The following is a 15,774-nucleotide window of genomic DNA, read 5'->3' as shown; positions in this document are numbered from 1 at the left end:
GTTTCATTCCAAAACTCGGCGAACTTTCCAGATTGAATGAATCGGTAACATGTTTTATTTTTCCACAGAAAGTCCTTTCGGTTTAGTTTGTGTCTTTCAGCTGGCTGATCTCACGTTGGGTCAAGTTGTACGCCGAGGACACGCTTTTCTGTTCAATAGAAGACAAACAGTCAAAGTGGTTGAGATGGTGACAGACAGATGAGCCCCCCCCCCCCCAATCAGATGGTAGGCCTGGGTATTAAACTGCAATATAATTTTCATATTGTCTGAACTTTTTTGGGTACTTGTAGCCAACATCAATTATCTCTTCTGATTTGTCTTTTGTTTTTTTTGGGATGGTTTCAAATGAAGCTGCTCACGTTGTCAGTTTTTTTTTTTATTGTTTTGCTTCTAACAAAGACATTGTGTTGATATTCCTCAAATGGTAGAAATGTGGCTTCGTGTCTCCCTGAAGAGAGAACTTTAATAAGCTATCCTCGATCCTTTCTCTGTCGGAGTCTGCAGGAGCATCTCAAACGTCTCTGGACCGTTAAAGTATGACTGTCATTTATCTGCCAACTTCCCTCTTTTAAATGTTGCAAAGTGATTCTGACCAAAACCTAATGAACTGCCGAGAAACGGTTATGGGATGTTTTGGGGTTGTTTTTTTTCTGATTCTGGACTGGTATATTACAGGAGAGTTGTGTCTCATGAGAAGCTCCAAGTGTCTTGATTTATTGATATTTACAGTGTTGTGACTGAGAGACAGAAAAACACTGTTTGGTCATCAATAACAACACTCGTTCTTATTGTGGCCATGATCCTGAAATGGCCGGGGCTACGTGGATTAGTACCGTATCTTCAGGACTATAAGTTCTCTCTGCATTCAGTCATCTATGCTTAAATGTAACGGCACGATCGATAAACTTTCAGAAAGCCAACGACGAGCCTTCTTTGTTTTTCTCACACCGGAAGTCTTTCTTCTTTGAACGCTTTGGCTTTTTCTTTGTGGCGCCGTCAGTCAAATACAGTATTTGATATATTTCTGTGGTACCGTAGCATCATTCTGCTGTCATACAGTGACATCTTGTGGTGCCATATGGTACATGCTGGTATTTTTTTTTTTGTTCTATACAGTTTGCATCATGATGCAAGTCACATGACCGGGCAAAGGACTTTAAAAAAAACACAAAGCAACTTATAGTCCAGAAAATATGGTAAAATGGTATGAAATATATATATTAGTGGAGAATCCAATGAAGTCATGGAGTGAAACAGTAATTTGTTGCCATCAAGACTTTGATCAAAGAAAATCTAGAGACATTTAGCAGATTGAACGACTAGAAGCATTCCTAGGAACACAGGGTTCGTCAACAGGAACTTTTTTTTTTTTTAGGGCTGCACGATATTGATGAAACATACCAAGATGTATTGCACAGTTGAAATGCAACCTATGATAAATGTACCCTCAATGCCATTTTTCACAGATTTTTCAAATAATTTTTTTGCTTCTGCCTTCAAGTTTGGTTTAATTTATCATTGCAATAATGAAGAGAAATAACTTGGTTGTCAACACGATCCAGTTCAGTCGGTTTCCTTGTGATTGGCCAAATATGTTGTGATACATGAAAATATCACGTCGTCAGTATTTTAGAGAACGTTGATATTGCGACGACGACAAACTGGCGACGTATCGTGCAGCCCGACAGTTTTCTCTCTGCATTCCCTCCGAACAAGGAAGCTGTATTGAAGGAGCCATTTTCCAAAAAGTCGAGCATTTGAAATCCTTGAAAGTGAAGCTGCTGGTTTTGTGCTCTGGTGCATCCTGCAGTGCAGTGCCCTCCAAAGCATGATATTTAACTCTTTTTACACTATAAATCCAGTTTATACACAAGCAGGTAGTCGAAACAAAGTTTGTGAGTCTGAATTTCTTTGAATGCACACTGGGACCCCCCCGTGTTGTGTGTGACCCGGAGCTGTTGATTATAAAATCCACTATATATGAGTAAACACAAGCCTTGTATAATGGGTGACTGTGCTGTGGGTGTTGTCTTGTATCTGCAGAAGCAGCGTGAGGCCACAGAGGTGCCTGGTTCTCCCGCTCCTGCTACAGTTTTGTAGTAAAAAAAAACCCCAAAAAACCCCAGCTGGAACTCCAAACTGTCTCCCGGCTTTTATTCTTAAACACAAATGAGCTGCTGTTATCGTTTATCAATGTTTTTACTTTTGCGTGTCTCTACTTTTCCTTTATCATTTAGGATCAAATAATGTCAATTCGGTGTCGTTCAGCTTAATTAATGGCACAAATGTTTCTTCAAAGACGTTTCATCCAAGTAGGAGGGCATAGAAGTTGATCCTGGCTGACTGTAGATGAAGACCTAGACAGAACACATTTTTTATTTTTTTATTTTTTTATTTTTTAAATTTTAAACATGCACAAAAATGAAAAACTGTTGTCATGAATCAAGCAGAATAAATGGCACCAAACAAAGAGCAGGACATTCTAATCTGGTTGCACATCTGAAAAGGAATTAGAAGAAGTATAACTTATTCAATTCCACCTCTTCTCCATAATTTATTATTTTAGCTTCTACTTATTTGATAATACATTCATTTAAACATGTCAGAACTATTATATTAAGACCAACTATCTGTTGAAATATAAATAAATTACATATATTTTGTTAAAATAATGTAATGATATATAATAAATACAATGGGGTATAATAATCTTGGCTCTCAAAAAAAAAAACCTGTCAAAATGAATAAAATGTCTAATATGACTAGAAACAATGACATTTAATCAGTTAAGATAGCATCAAAAGCTAAAACTAAATTAATTCTAAATCACAGTTAGGGAGCATCATGAATGTACAATTTACCAGGTACAATAAATAAATAAAAGGGGCTCCAGTCTGGAGTCAAACCCAGTTTACCCTGCTGTGAAGTGACGGTGCAAACCACTGCTCCACCGTCACCACCACCATCCAGCAACACAGTGAGTGAGAGATACAGTCTTATTCTGTGCATTATGAAGATTCACTGATCCTTAGATTTACCGCTTCTTAATGTTCACATTTTCCTGAATGATAACATTTAAATATGTATTATTCTTTAATATTCTTAGTTTGACACCTGTTGAGGAACGTAGCGCTGCATTCATTAAAGTCTTGAACTGACTTCACTTTAAGCAAAGGTTTTTAGACTTTGTAAATAACGTGCATTATTTATGAATCTATTAGCATTAACTCCTCCCAGGATTGGATCTGGAACGTTAAGTGCTAAATATGTACTGCGCTTTATTTTTTACTCCGCTTCCACGTGCGCGCACATTATGAAGTTTGCGCCTTTTTACGCACAAACCTGCAGTAGTTGAGGACTGATTCCTGTTATTTTCCACTAAAATTGTGTCCACACGAGTTAAGCATGTGTTGTTTTTTTGTTTTTTTTAAATATAGAGTCCCTCCCTCCTGTCCCTCCTCCTCCTCTTCCTCCTCCTCCTCTTCTTCCTCCTCCTCCTCCCCGGTCGCAGTCCCGTCCTCCCCCAGTGGAATGTCCCCGGGCTCGGAGCGCCATGAGCGGGCCGCAGCTCAGCGAACTCCCGGATGACTCGGAGGAGCTCGAGCCGTTCGTGAACCGGCTGAGGCTGGAGGCGCTGCGGGCAGAAGAGCTGTCCGACGTCCAGAGCCTGTCCGACGGCTTCCTGCTCAGGTTTCTGCGGGCCAGAGACTTTGACGTGGATCTTTCTCTGAAGGTAGATCCGCTCCTTCCCTCCCCGAAACAACAATCGGCCATGCGCACAGAAATGGGGGCGCACTGTCCCTTTGCCTGCATTTATTTAAATTATCCCGACTTGGCAGTACTTTACACATCTGTTTCTGTTTGTTTTTAAAAGTACTCGCTGTGTCACTGGTGTTAGATTACTGAACTAATAAGCTGTCAATGTGTCTCATCATGCACAAGGAAACTTTCAGTGCAGGAACTATATTTGCTTATAAAAGTCTCGACTTGTGACTCACAAATAATTATCAAATGCTTGTTGTTTTGCCCCCAAAATATGGTTTTAACAGAAGAACCATAGAGCCAGATTTCAACTAAATATATAACCGAATAGCTTCACAATTCTCTCCTATTCTTTTTTCCTGGTTTGAATGACAGAATTACAATAAAAGAAGAAATAAGGTAAAACTGGAAGAATTCTTAAAAAGAAAAAAACAAAAACGAGTCAGAATTGTAAAAGAAAAATCAACAATCAAATTGGAAAAAGTCAAGATTGTGTGAAAAAATAGAAGAAGCAAGAGTTCTCATTAAAATCAGAATCTTATAAACAAGCTTGAGTTGTAATAGGAAGGAGGAAATAATACTATTTGATTTAATCACTTCCTGAACCAACTTGTTTGAATGTATTTCCTTGCACTGTGAATTTCCTTGTGTCTCAATGAATGAGGAAAAAAAGTCAGAATGAAAAGATTATTTTCAAGACAATAGTCTGAAACTTAAACTACATTTACCGTCATTTAAAAACGTCCACGCATTAGCTGCAATTATTTATTTGTTCATCAACGTGGAAGACCTCTGTGAGAGCAAAAAAAACAACCCAAAATATGACATGATTACGTGGCATTGTGAGATAAGTTTCCTCATAGTGCAGCCCGCTGCACTGTTTGCAAGAGTTGAGACATATTTGCACTTCGATGTGGTTTTAAAATCCATCCGGTGGAATCAATTAGGTCAGAGAGCCTCTGATTAGACGCTGATTTCTCCCCATTTGCATTCTGCTCACGGCATTGTGCACATGGGATGATTGAACGGTGCGCTGGTGTCCCTGAATGTGTTCAGATTTTGATGAAGTACCTGCTCTGGAGGAGGGAAAGTCCTGAGATCAGCGGATGTTTGTCTCCTTCGTCTGTCCTGGGCCTCCTCAACACGTCGTACCATGCCGTCCTCCCGCGGCGAGACCACGCCGGGAGCCGCGTGCTCATCTACAGGATCGGTCAGTGTGTGTTTGTGAGTGTGTGTGTGTGCACCATCATGCACAGTGGTGACACGCCTCCTGTGTGTGTGTGTGTGTGTGTGTGTGTGTGTGTGTGTGTGTGTGTGTGTGTGTGCAGGAGAGTGGAACCCAAAAGAGTGGTCGTCCATCGAGGTGTTCAGGGTCAGCCTGATGACATCAGAGGTCATCTCCAGGGAGACGGAGACACAGCGGCGCGGCCTCAAGGTCATATTTGACCTGCAGGGATGGAGTTTAGGCCACGCGCTACAAATCAACCCCTCCCTCGCCAGGAAGATCTCGTCTGTGTTGTCAGTAAGTATAAAAATGTTCCTACGCACGGTTTTTCCACAATACACACACTTCAGTCTTAAAACGATGGATAAATGAAAAAAGGAACAACAGATTAACATCCTATATTTCCTTATTTAAACACCATTTATTGTCCCTTATGACATAACACATTTTTTTATATAATACCTTCTTTTTTTTTTAAACATTTGAATTGAAAAAGAAAAAAAGAGATTAAAAAGAGACTTGATGATTCGCATCACGATATTCTGTTTTTAACAGAGATATAAGTTGAGTGACACAGTCTGACATATCGGTCATTATGAGTGAACAATATATTGTTTGCAATGACTTTTTATTTAAAATTTCTTTTTATTTTTTTTTATTTTTTTTTTTAAACAGTTCTTATATGATTTGTGTGTCGTGTGCAAGTGAATAAGTATTTCTTGTATAATAACACTTTGTCTTAAACATTCTTTCAACATTTTGACCAGTTGGTTACAAGAGAATAAAGACGTTGGGACCAGTCACTGATCCTCGTAGTTGTTTTCCTCCCAGATCACTTTTTTGACTGCACATCACTAAACAGTGAAATCGTCCAATCAGCTGCTCCACATGCGACCTGCCTGGTCGAATAGAATCCTGACCAGTTGATCCTGTCGTCCTCTTGCTTCATCGTCTGTCTACTGTGTATTTCCAGGACTCTTTCCCCCTGAAAGTCCGAGGAATCCATCTGGTCAACGAGCCCATGTTCTTCCGTCCGGTCTTCGTCATGCTCCGCCCCTTCCTGCCAGAGAAGATCCAGCGAAGGGTCAGCGCGCCGTTTCTCCTTCGCGCCGGTTCCGTTTTCACGGTCTCCGTTTTCACGCTTTTCCAAACGTCTCTCTTGCCGTAGATCCACATGCACGGCTCCGACTACCACAACACGCTGGGCGACTTCTTCTCGGCGTGCGTCCTGCCTCCGGAGTACGGCGGCGACGGCCCCGGGATCGAGGAGGCGTGTCGCCGCTGGACCGGACGGCTGCTGCGGGCGGAGGCCGTCCTGCAGCAGGTCGCGGCCCACCAGACCGGAGACGTCGCCTCAGCGCCGGAGGAAGAGGAGAGCGAACAGATCTGTGAGGAATGATTGTTTACAGCTTGAACTCAGACGTCGATATTTCATACTTGAACTCTTCTTAATGCGATTTAATCCGTGGATGAATTTTATTGTTGTTTTATTGACTGTTATGACGTATTGCAGTCAGATTTATTTCCAAATCTGATGAGTTTTGCTACTAAATGGCGTATAGGGTCAAATTGCATCCTCGTCCAATCTGAGATCTACTGTTTAATCTACTGTTTTAAAAGCTGCAGAAGAAGATGAAGACGACCCAAAAAATATGTTGATAAACATCTGAAAGAAAGGTTTTTTTTTTCTCCCAGAATTCAGACTGAACTCTGATTTTCTTTTTGAAAGCCAGAATTCTTCTATAGTTTGATTGACTAAAAGTCAGAAAGATGCATTTAATCGGATTTATAAAACATGAGAATTGTAACTTTAATCTTTTTTTAATCTGAATTCTTCAGTCTGAATGAGAAAAAAGTCCTAATTCATACTTTTATTAGATTAAAAAAAATATATATATTTCTGACTTCAACCAGATTTCGAAAAAGGTATAATTCTTACATTAGATTGACAAAATGTCAGAAATGTTACTTTAATCCATTTTCTTAAAGTGTTATTTTTAAACCTGAATTTAATCTGACTGAGAAAAATATCACGATTCTTACTTTGATCAAATGATTTCTAATGTCATTGTAACTTTTATATGAGTTCTTAAAAAAAATTCAGAAATGAGAAAAAAGCTGGATCTTGAATCACAATTTAGAGGGGAAAAAGTCAAAAGTTCCCAATTAATTTTTTGTAAAAAAAACTCAACTTAATCCTTTTCTATGACAAATGTTTTCAAGTTTTAACGATTTTAGAAATGTTAGTATATTTTTCTGGTGAATTGAGCGAGAATAACTTGTTGTTTGGTAATTTATCTGGTGTATATAAGTGTTTTGTTTGGACCATTTGATAAAGTACTTCTGTGATGCTGTGAGTTCCATGGAGGAGTGAATTCAGTGTGAACCCGGAGGAATTACCTCTGATTCCACCACTTTATACTTTTTTTTTTTTTAAGAAGTTTTGTGTCGCTTCTCAGTAAAAAAAAAAAATAATTCCACGTGCATTACATTGCACACGGAAGTTATGAAAGTTTGGTTGTGTCATATATGTCACCACAGCCACCACTTGCTTACGTCTTTTGGTAAACTGGTCACTTCACACTGTGACATGAACGGTTCTTTTTCCTCATCTGGAGCACAAAAATCAGAAGTTCAGACTAAACGCTCGCCTCCGCTGAGGTCTGAAGAAACACAAAGGAGAGAGAAAAAGATGTTGCTTCTCTTCGTAATGCCAGTTTTTTTTTAACAAACTTTGTATTAAACTTTGTATAAAGTTGTCTAGTCTCTGTTTAAAGAGCGATCATACTGATGCGCAAGTTACTGAAACTCGAATAACAGTTTACTAATGACTTTACAAGATACTGTAAAATTAAAGGAAATAGTTACTAATAGAACACGTGATTTTAATTGTCTTTTATTCCGGTTAGTTGTACTGTTTTCTCCATAGCTGTATTATTACAGTGGGTCAGTCTAAACACTGTTATATATATGCGGGTATTCTGGACGACTGTGAGGTTATCAACTGTTAGTTCATCTTTCAGTAAACAGGAGTTCAATAAAATAGTATCCAATACTTTTAATTGTAATTTGTTCTATAACTGATGTGCTTCTACAATCGACAGTATAAAAAAAAAAAAATATGTCTTAAAGTTATTTTTTCATCTGGAATTGTAAGACTTTTGATCAAGTGAGCCCCAAAATACATCAAAATTAAGATCAGTGCTGGACGAGTCTTTGAATCTGTACGGTAAAATTAACAACAATGTGTCATATTAAATCTAATCACAATTATATTATGTGTAAATTTCAATGATAAACAAATGAAAGGTTGCGCATGTTATTGCTAGCCATGCAGGAGACATGAAAATGCAAGAATAATTACAACAAATAAAGAGCTTTTGAATAGCAGTGTTTCTTCGAAACCTAAAAATGACGAGAATGAAAAAACGTCTAGTTTTAACTCGTGTTTTGTGGAAGCATGTTCATTAAGGTTAAAAGCTCTCGATCGAGAGGTGAATGTTCCCTGTCAAGGAAGTGGTTACAAAATGACAGAGGTCATAAACCTGAGTAAGAAGGTCCGTTTCGGCTACAAAGAGATTAAAAATACAGTAGAGAGGCCGAACGCGGCTTGAAGCTACAGTTTGTGTCGTTGAGCCTCTCACCAGACCGACCTTTGCTCGGAGCGAGCAGCACAGTAAACATGTCTATCACGCCATGACAGGATCACTCCAGTAAATATTATCTCCCACATTGCAGGAGCCTGGGAACAGTCCGGAGTGAGAGTCCATGTTTCACAACACACACACACACACACACACACACACACACACACACACACACACACACACAAACACACCAGAATGTCCAACTCTGTACAGACTGAAAGTGTGTTTGTGATGGAGAGCATTAATAACAATAATAATAATAATAACCAATAATCTCAGTATTGTGCATTTGGTGGGGAAACAGATCCAAGATGGGATCAGGATCAAGACACGTGTGACTTTTACTGAAGATGAAACATGAAATTAAAAAAGGGTCTTGTCACAAAAACATAAAACCTTAAAACCAAAGTCGAAACTGGTCAAAGCCTCCGGAAGCTCCCTGAATGTTCGATACAGTTTTATAGGAATAAACGTCTTTAGTTACACAAAAAGCTCATTTTCTACGTGACTTGTATTGTAGCTAAAATAGGCTTTAAAGAAATGTTCAAAAATGGAGAATAAAAACAACGAACAACCTGAAATTGTGAGAAAGGAAGCCTATAAAAACAATAAAAGATATATTTTCTTTAAAAAAATGTGAAATGGCTTTAATGGCTAAAGCTGTTTCTAAACCGCACCAAAAAATAAGAAACAAAATGGGTAAAACAAAATCCATTAAAGTGTTTTTAAAAAGGAATGAAACTACTATGACCCAGATACAAAAATGAAACAAAAAAAATTAATAAAATGCTAACATGTGAAAGTTCGGCAACCTAAGAAAGTTTTTCTAGATTAACTTTATGACTTTATGTGCTTTGTTATCGTCAGTGCAAAAGGTTAAACATGCTTTGTGGCTCCACGTGAATTTTATTGGGGGGGAAAAAGGAATTTTCTTTCTAAACAAATCTCTGTTTAATGGGATTTAAATATCAATCTTTTCAACATTAATGACTGAGGGAAGTTCCACTGCTCTGCTGAGACTGAATTTTCTCGGTTCACACATTTTCATTTCCAGGGTTTGTTGTGAACAATTTGAGCAGCGGCGTTCAGACTGAAGAAATTTGCTTTTGTGGCGCAAAACTTGGCTTGCTGTAATTTCTCGGTTGGTCAACAGTTTCCTGACTTCTTCTTACAAATATTCTCTGCACTCACACCTTCGTACTTCAGTGGGTGTGATCAAAACTTTCTAAATCCAATGAAATAATCTCCAGAACTCATCTGATCACATATTTAGCAAGTTGAAGATGCAAGTAATTATTATGAGCTATCGGAGGCTCTTCACGTGTATGTTTATTTAATGTTATGAAGGACAAAGTCGGCATCTCTGATCATTCAGGATATTTGCAACAGTTAACTCATCGTATTCCTCAGTACACTGAAAGTAAGTCACGGCTCCATCATGCGGTACAAAAGTGACAATTTTAGATTTAATTGCTTTGGTTACTTAAATATTAAGAATGAGTAGCGATAGCAGCTATAGAACACTTGTATTTAATTTTGTCTTGAATGTTCTAAATTGAAAACAAGCGATGTATGTTTGAGAGATAAAATGGATGAATTTCATGTAAACTTTGTTTGATTTGTTTTCTATTTTTTTTGTTATCCATTTGGATGTGTGGCAGGAAGAGACGCCACGATGTGTGACACCACTGATCTCCTGTACGACCCCCACCCACACACACACACACACACACGCACACACACACACACGCACGCACATTTATATTCAGCCAAATAAGACACAGTCATTTCAAGGCACTTTTTACAGAGAAAAACCCAACGAGTCAAATGTGTGCAGGAAACTCAAAGGAAGGAAGAAAAAAGACACCAAGGCAAACACTAAACATGTTTTGTTCTTTATTTTGGCTCCAAACACGACTGTGTCAGTGGTCAGTGGTCATCTGAGCATCTCGGCTTCTAACAGCAGAGTTTGAGTGAAGAGTTTCAGATTAACGTCACAAAAGTCACAAGAGTTCTGACAACCAGCTGGCTATAACAGCCAAATCCTCCAGCAACTTTGAGAAAAAAAACAACAACAACAAAAAAACAAAACATGTTTTATGTATAACTAGAGGCCACGTTGTGAGTATTGCGATTTCCAAAACGGTCCAAAATAGACATATGTGGTATTTGAAGCGTCAATATTTCGGGTATCAAAATGCATAAAACTAGTCAGGAGTCCATCAGGATGAGACGGACAACCACAAACAATTTACAGCTATTAATTGACCTCACATGCATGTTTTTAGGCTGTGGGGTGAGTTAAAACAAAAAACAAAACAACAACAACAACAAAACCAAACATGCAAACTGGTCACAGGAAGGCCCAGTATGGACTCACACACCAATTTATTTAAGTATTGAATTAAAGGCCTGTGTTGGATTCACATTTTGAATCATCATTCACCTGGATGAGCTGCAATGTTCTATTTCTAAATTCAGATTAAACTGAAATATTTATATTTGGCCTGAAACACCACGAAGGCACAACATCTGAAGTCACACTGGATGCCCTGTAAGACACTTCAAACTGGTTTGGAAAGGCAAGTTCTCCTGCTGCCCTTGAAAAATCCTTTCGATGTCACCGATCTCACATTGCACATATTTCTTTTTTACCTGTCTACAACAGCGCGAGACGGAAAAGTCCAAAGAGCGCAAACACTCCTTTTAACAGCCAGGGGCCGGAGAGAAAGTAGGTCAGACGGATTCAATTAATGTTGTTGTTCTGTCAGCAGAGGGAGCTAGAGAGCTGCATGACAGAAACACACCAGCATGGCATGAAAACAAATAATTAGTGGGAGGAGGAGTGGAAGTAATAGAGGTATAAGTAGGAGTGGAAGTAATTGGAGTAATAGTAGTAGAAGTACCAGGATTTTGAAATTAAAAAGTGCAAGACGCAGTGGACTGCAGTACAGCAGTCAGATGGTCTCACATGATTTAACAAAGCATTTCACAAGATCGTAAAAATATTTCCCTTTACTTTCAGCCACAACGTGACTTTAAGACATTTTGAGTTCACGAAAACCTTTGCCAGATAACTTTTCTTCTATTGATTTCTCATCATCTTTCAGCTGAATCCAACCCCATATTGACATATTGCAATGTTTTGAAGATATCGACAGGCAAAGCTTTTAACAACAAAGGTCTCGGTGTCAACACGGTTATGTCCAATGTCCTCGTCTCCTCCACCAGTCCTTCTCATGCGCCGTGACCTTTGTCCTCTCTTCTTTATGGAACACCACACCTATCGTGGCAGCCAGTATCCACCACGGGTCACATCATGAGGTTTACAGACTACTTTTATAAGAATCTTTTGATTTTATTGAATCTTTAGTCAATTTTAACTGTGGTTTGACTTTTACCCTGCTGGAGTAAGAATACACTACAATTGCCAATAAATGCAGAACAATTGCTGGCACAGTGTCAACTTTAGGTACACCAACCAGAACAAGAAAGCTAAAAATTTTAAAAATTAAACAAGCAAAAAAACAACAATTGATTCTCATCATGATCAGTTTTTTTTTAAAGGATTTATTCAGTGATTTGATTTTATATTTGTCTCATGAAAGGATGTCCTGTGTTTTGATATTGACAATTCACCTAAACAGTGCCGCTATCAAATCTGAACGTTTAAATCAATCAATAAATAAATAAATGGAAACCAGTGATCTGACAAGTCTATATTCCATTATGGTTTAGTAAATCAAAGCATGTTGATTGTATTTGCATCCTGGAGACAAAAGTCATTTACAAGAGGCTTTAACGACATGTGAACTGATTTTGCAATACCTGTTGGTGTCCGCGTGTTTTTGCTGCTGAAGCCATTTGCAACAGCTGAGTAAATAAATAGAAATTTCAGAGGTCAGGCTCTGTCTGCTGGAAGATGACAATAGGAATTTGCACATGTTGAAAGAAAACTAAGTTATCTGACCTTATTCTATGCGGACGTTCCTTGCCTCCTCCCTCTCTGTACATTCATACACCCCTGCTGCCTTTCAATCTCAGGAACTTCCCTCAACTACTAACAAAAAGGATCTAAATTTAGTTGCAGGGGTGAATTAGTGGTTTTGACGTTGAGAAACTTGAGGGGTGTTGGTCCGTTAGAGGGTCTGTACTGTTGAACATGTCCGATCCGGTGACCACTCACTGCTAAAACTGTGCAGCTGATTGTTTTTCCTCCATTTTATCTCCATTGTGTTTTTTTGTGTTTTTTTTTATGAAATGAAAGACAACAGTGTTTCTGGATCTGTCTTTCTCAAATATGTTTACAATGTATTAAAGCACCAGCAAAAACATCACAAGTTGAACCTCTTCTATGTTCACCGTGAAACAAAACCATGATGTCTTCCTCTCTGTTGCTTTTTTTTTTTTTTTTTTTGTCAAATATTTTTATTGGTTTTTACATTGGGAGGTACAGACACATGTAAAAACATACCAGATGTACAACAATGGTCATCTCTCAATGTAATTAAACTCGCTACAGTAAAACGTAATATAAAACCAAGGTGCATTGGAGAGCAATTCTCCCTTCCCAAACAAAATAAATCATTCACTCGCAGCATTCACACCACAATACGAGACAAGACAAGACAAGACAAGGACTCAAGGGTTGAAGATAATCACAATGAAAAATTATGTAAATAATTAAATATTAATTAAAAATAAATAAATAATAATAAAAAACAAACAAACAGAACAAACAAACGAACACACAAAAAACCAAACAAAAACAAAAACAACGACAACAATAACAACATGATAAAATAATAAACTAAAATAAATAAAGAATTAACAACTCAGCTTATTGTGTTTCAGCTTCAATGTGCAAGGTGTCTATATGCAGTAGAACGGGTTGCCAGAGTTTATAAAAGGCCTGTAGGGAACCGTTCAGGGAGAATCTGATTTTCTCAAGTCTCACGCATCGCAAAATCTCTTGAATCCATCTATTATGTGTAGGTGGGGATGAGTGCGTCGTTGCTTTTTTTTTAAACATTTTTATTAGCATTGTTGTATGATTAATCCTGACTTCAGGTAGAGAAACGGGGATTCTTTCGAGATGAAGCACCTGGAACTATCAAGGTCCCAGCATTCTCCCTCTGCCTCCTGACACCGATCGGCCTGTCGAGTTCGGAGATGCTCATGATATCACATCGCAGTGATTCCAAAGACTGGCCACACCCAAAACTTTTGTCCACACTCTGATTAGATCAGTCCAAAGCTCATTTTGATCACTGACGCACTCAGACCCTGCAGGCTTTCAATCCAACAACACACACGTGCAAAGTGTTGATTCCACAAATCTTTTTTTTTTGGTTCTGTCAGTTTTATGATGAATGTGTCAATTGATATATTGATATACTTTATATTCCTAGTTTGGGAATATATGTGTGGTAATATAATATTACATCACAACGAGTTTCCAAGTCGATTGTGTAGTTTTGTGGTAAACTACATACGGGGCATAGATGCTAATTTATGCGGTCATATTTGGTAACTCAGTTCTGTCTTGTGCTTCCAAACCATGGATTAAATATTAACCACAGAATGAGTATTGTCTGTGCACCACTGCACCTGACTGAAACATTCCTGCATCACAAATGATGTTAAACTTTGCATTAAAGGAATTAGGAGCTGTACACACACATCTTCATACAAGTGACAGTATGTTCCTTTTTTTTTTTTTTTTTTTTTTACATAATACATACTCTGGTACATAGAGGGTATCCTGCCTTTGATGGAACTAACACCTATTATTAGTCAACCTTAAACAGCTATTTAGTGGGAGTTTATTACAGGTCGAAACAGGAAGCGTACGATTTTGATCAGTTTTACTCTTTTAAACAGGTATCATTGTATATAAATGGCAGGTACATGTGTTTGTTTAACTCTCCTGTTGTCTTCTTCCCTTGATCAGATTTCAAAAAGGTCTTATATCATAGCATTGGTTTTATTTCATATAATTACCTGACAATGGCATGGATGTTTCCATATGTGAATACATGTTGGGTTGTTGTTTTTTTCATCCACTCACAATCACTCAGAAGTATTAAGTAGTTTGTTCAGTTGGAAAACAGTGTGATGTCTTCTGGCTGGCCATGTGGAATTTGATCTTGTGATATAACACATGCACAACCCAAACTGTTTTTTGTAAGTTGAAAAGTGAGCCTGGGGATGCAAGGATTACAAACCTCATAAACTGGTATTTAATTTCCAATAGAACACAAACATATGAGATGCTTATTGGAAGGCATTTGTTCAATTTGATGGTAGCAACACATAAACAAAGGCTGAAAAGCATAATTTTTACTAATCAGAAACAACAAGAATATCTGTTACGTAGTTACGTGCCAGCAGATCAGTAACATGACTTTGTATAAATGGGGCATTTCAGAGATGAAGCTGCCTCTCAGATGGGAAAGTTTCTGCATCTGTGACTTTGAAGATCCCACAATACATGCGGCATGGATATTTCCATACCATGCTCTTTGCAAATTATGAGAGTATTTGTCAAATTTAGTGTCTTTTATTGAAATGAACAGTCATGTGTCATCTTGAAAACAACAGATGAATCAAAAGTTGCTTCAACAAAGAGGAAACAATGTGTGTATACCTGATCATGATGCAGCTGATCCCGAGACACAATTATTATTATTTTTACATGCGAAAGCATGAAAATTACAAATAAAGACTTTGAAGCTCGAATCATTCACGCCCTGGACAGTTAACCAGTCCGTCACAGGACACACATACACACACACATTACTAAAGTTACTAAAGTTGTAGTTGTATCACTGATGGTTTAACTTTCTAAATGTAAAACAGGACCAACATGATGCCAGTGGATCCACCATCTACCATCTTGCCACGTTCCAGAGGAGAGAAGGGGGGCGGGGCAGAGATAAGGCTGTCCACACGGCTGAATAAGCCTTACGCCTCTCTCACCTCATTGGCCAGGAGATAGACGTAGTCCCGCCTTCTGTTGTGTAACCCGCTCGTGATTGGCAGAGAGAGCTGTCAACCCAGAAGTGGACGGGGTTTTCTTTGGTTCTGAGTTTTATGAGGCAACTGAAGAATTTTTGATTTCTTTTTGCTGCTGGAAAC

At 38.3% G+C, this 15,774-nt stretch overlaps 1 protein-coding gene across 1 annotated transcript; it reads left to right on the top strand.

Annotated features, from left to right (window-relative positions):
* Positions 1 to 3,550: 3,550 nt before the first annotated feature.
* On the top strand, positions 3,551 to 7,939 carry ttpa (tocopherol (alpha) transfer protein). The gene is made up of 5 exons (XM_080503768.1): positions 3,551 to 3,733; positions 4,819 to 4,972; positions 5,091 to 5,284; positions 5,961 to 6,071; positions 6,156 to 7,939. The coding sequence occupies exons 1-5, from the start codon at positions 3,554 to 3,556 to the stop codon at positions 6,384 to 6,386; spliced, it is 870 nt and encodes a 289-aa protein (XP_080359894.1). The 5' UTR covers positions 3,551 to 3,553; the 3' UTR covers positions 6,387 to 7,939.
* Positions 7,940 to 15,774: the final 7,835 nt, after the last annotated feature.

Source organism: Blennius ocellaris, assembly GCF_963422515.1.
Source record: "Blennius ocellaris genome assembly, chromosome: 10".
NCBI classification, from domain to species: Eukaryota; Metazoa; Chordata; class Actinopteri; order Blenniiformes; family Blenniidae; genus Blennius; species Blennius ocellaris.
Note: the sequence above shows the minus strand (reverse complement) of the source record. Positions and strands in the feature narration are given on the sequence as shown.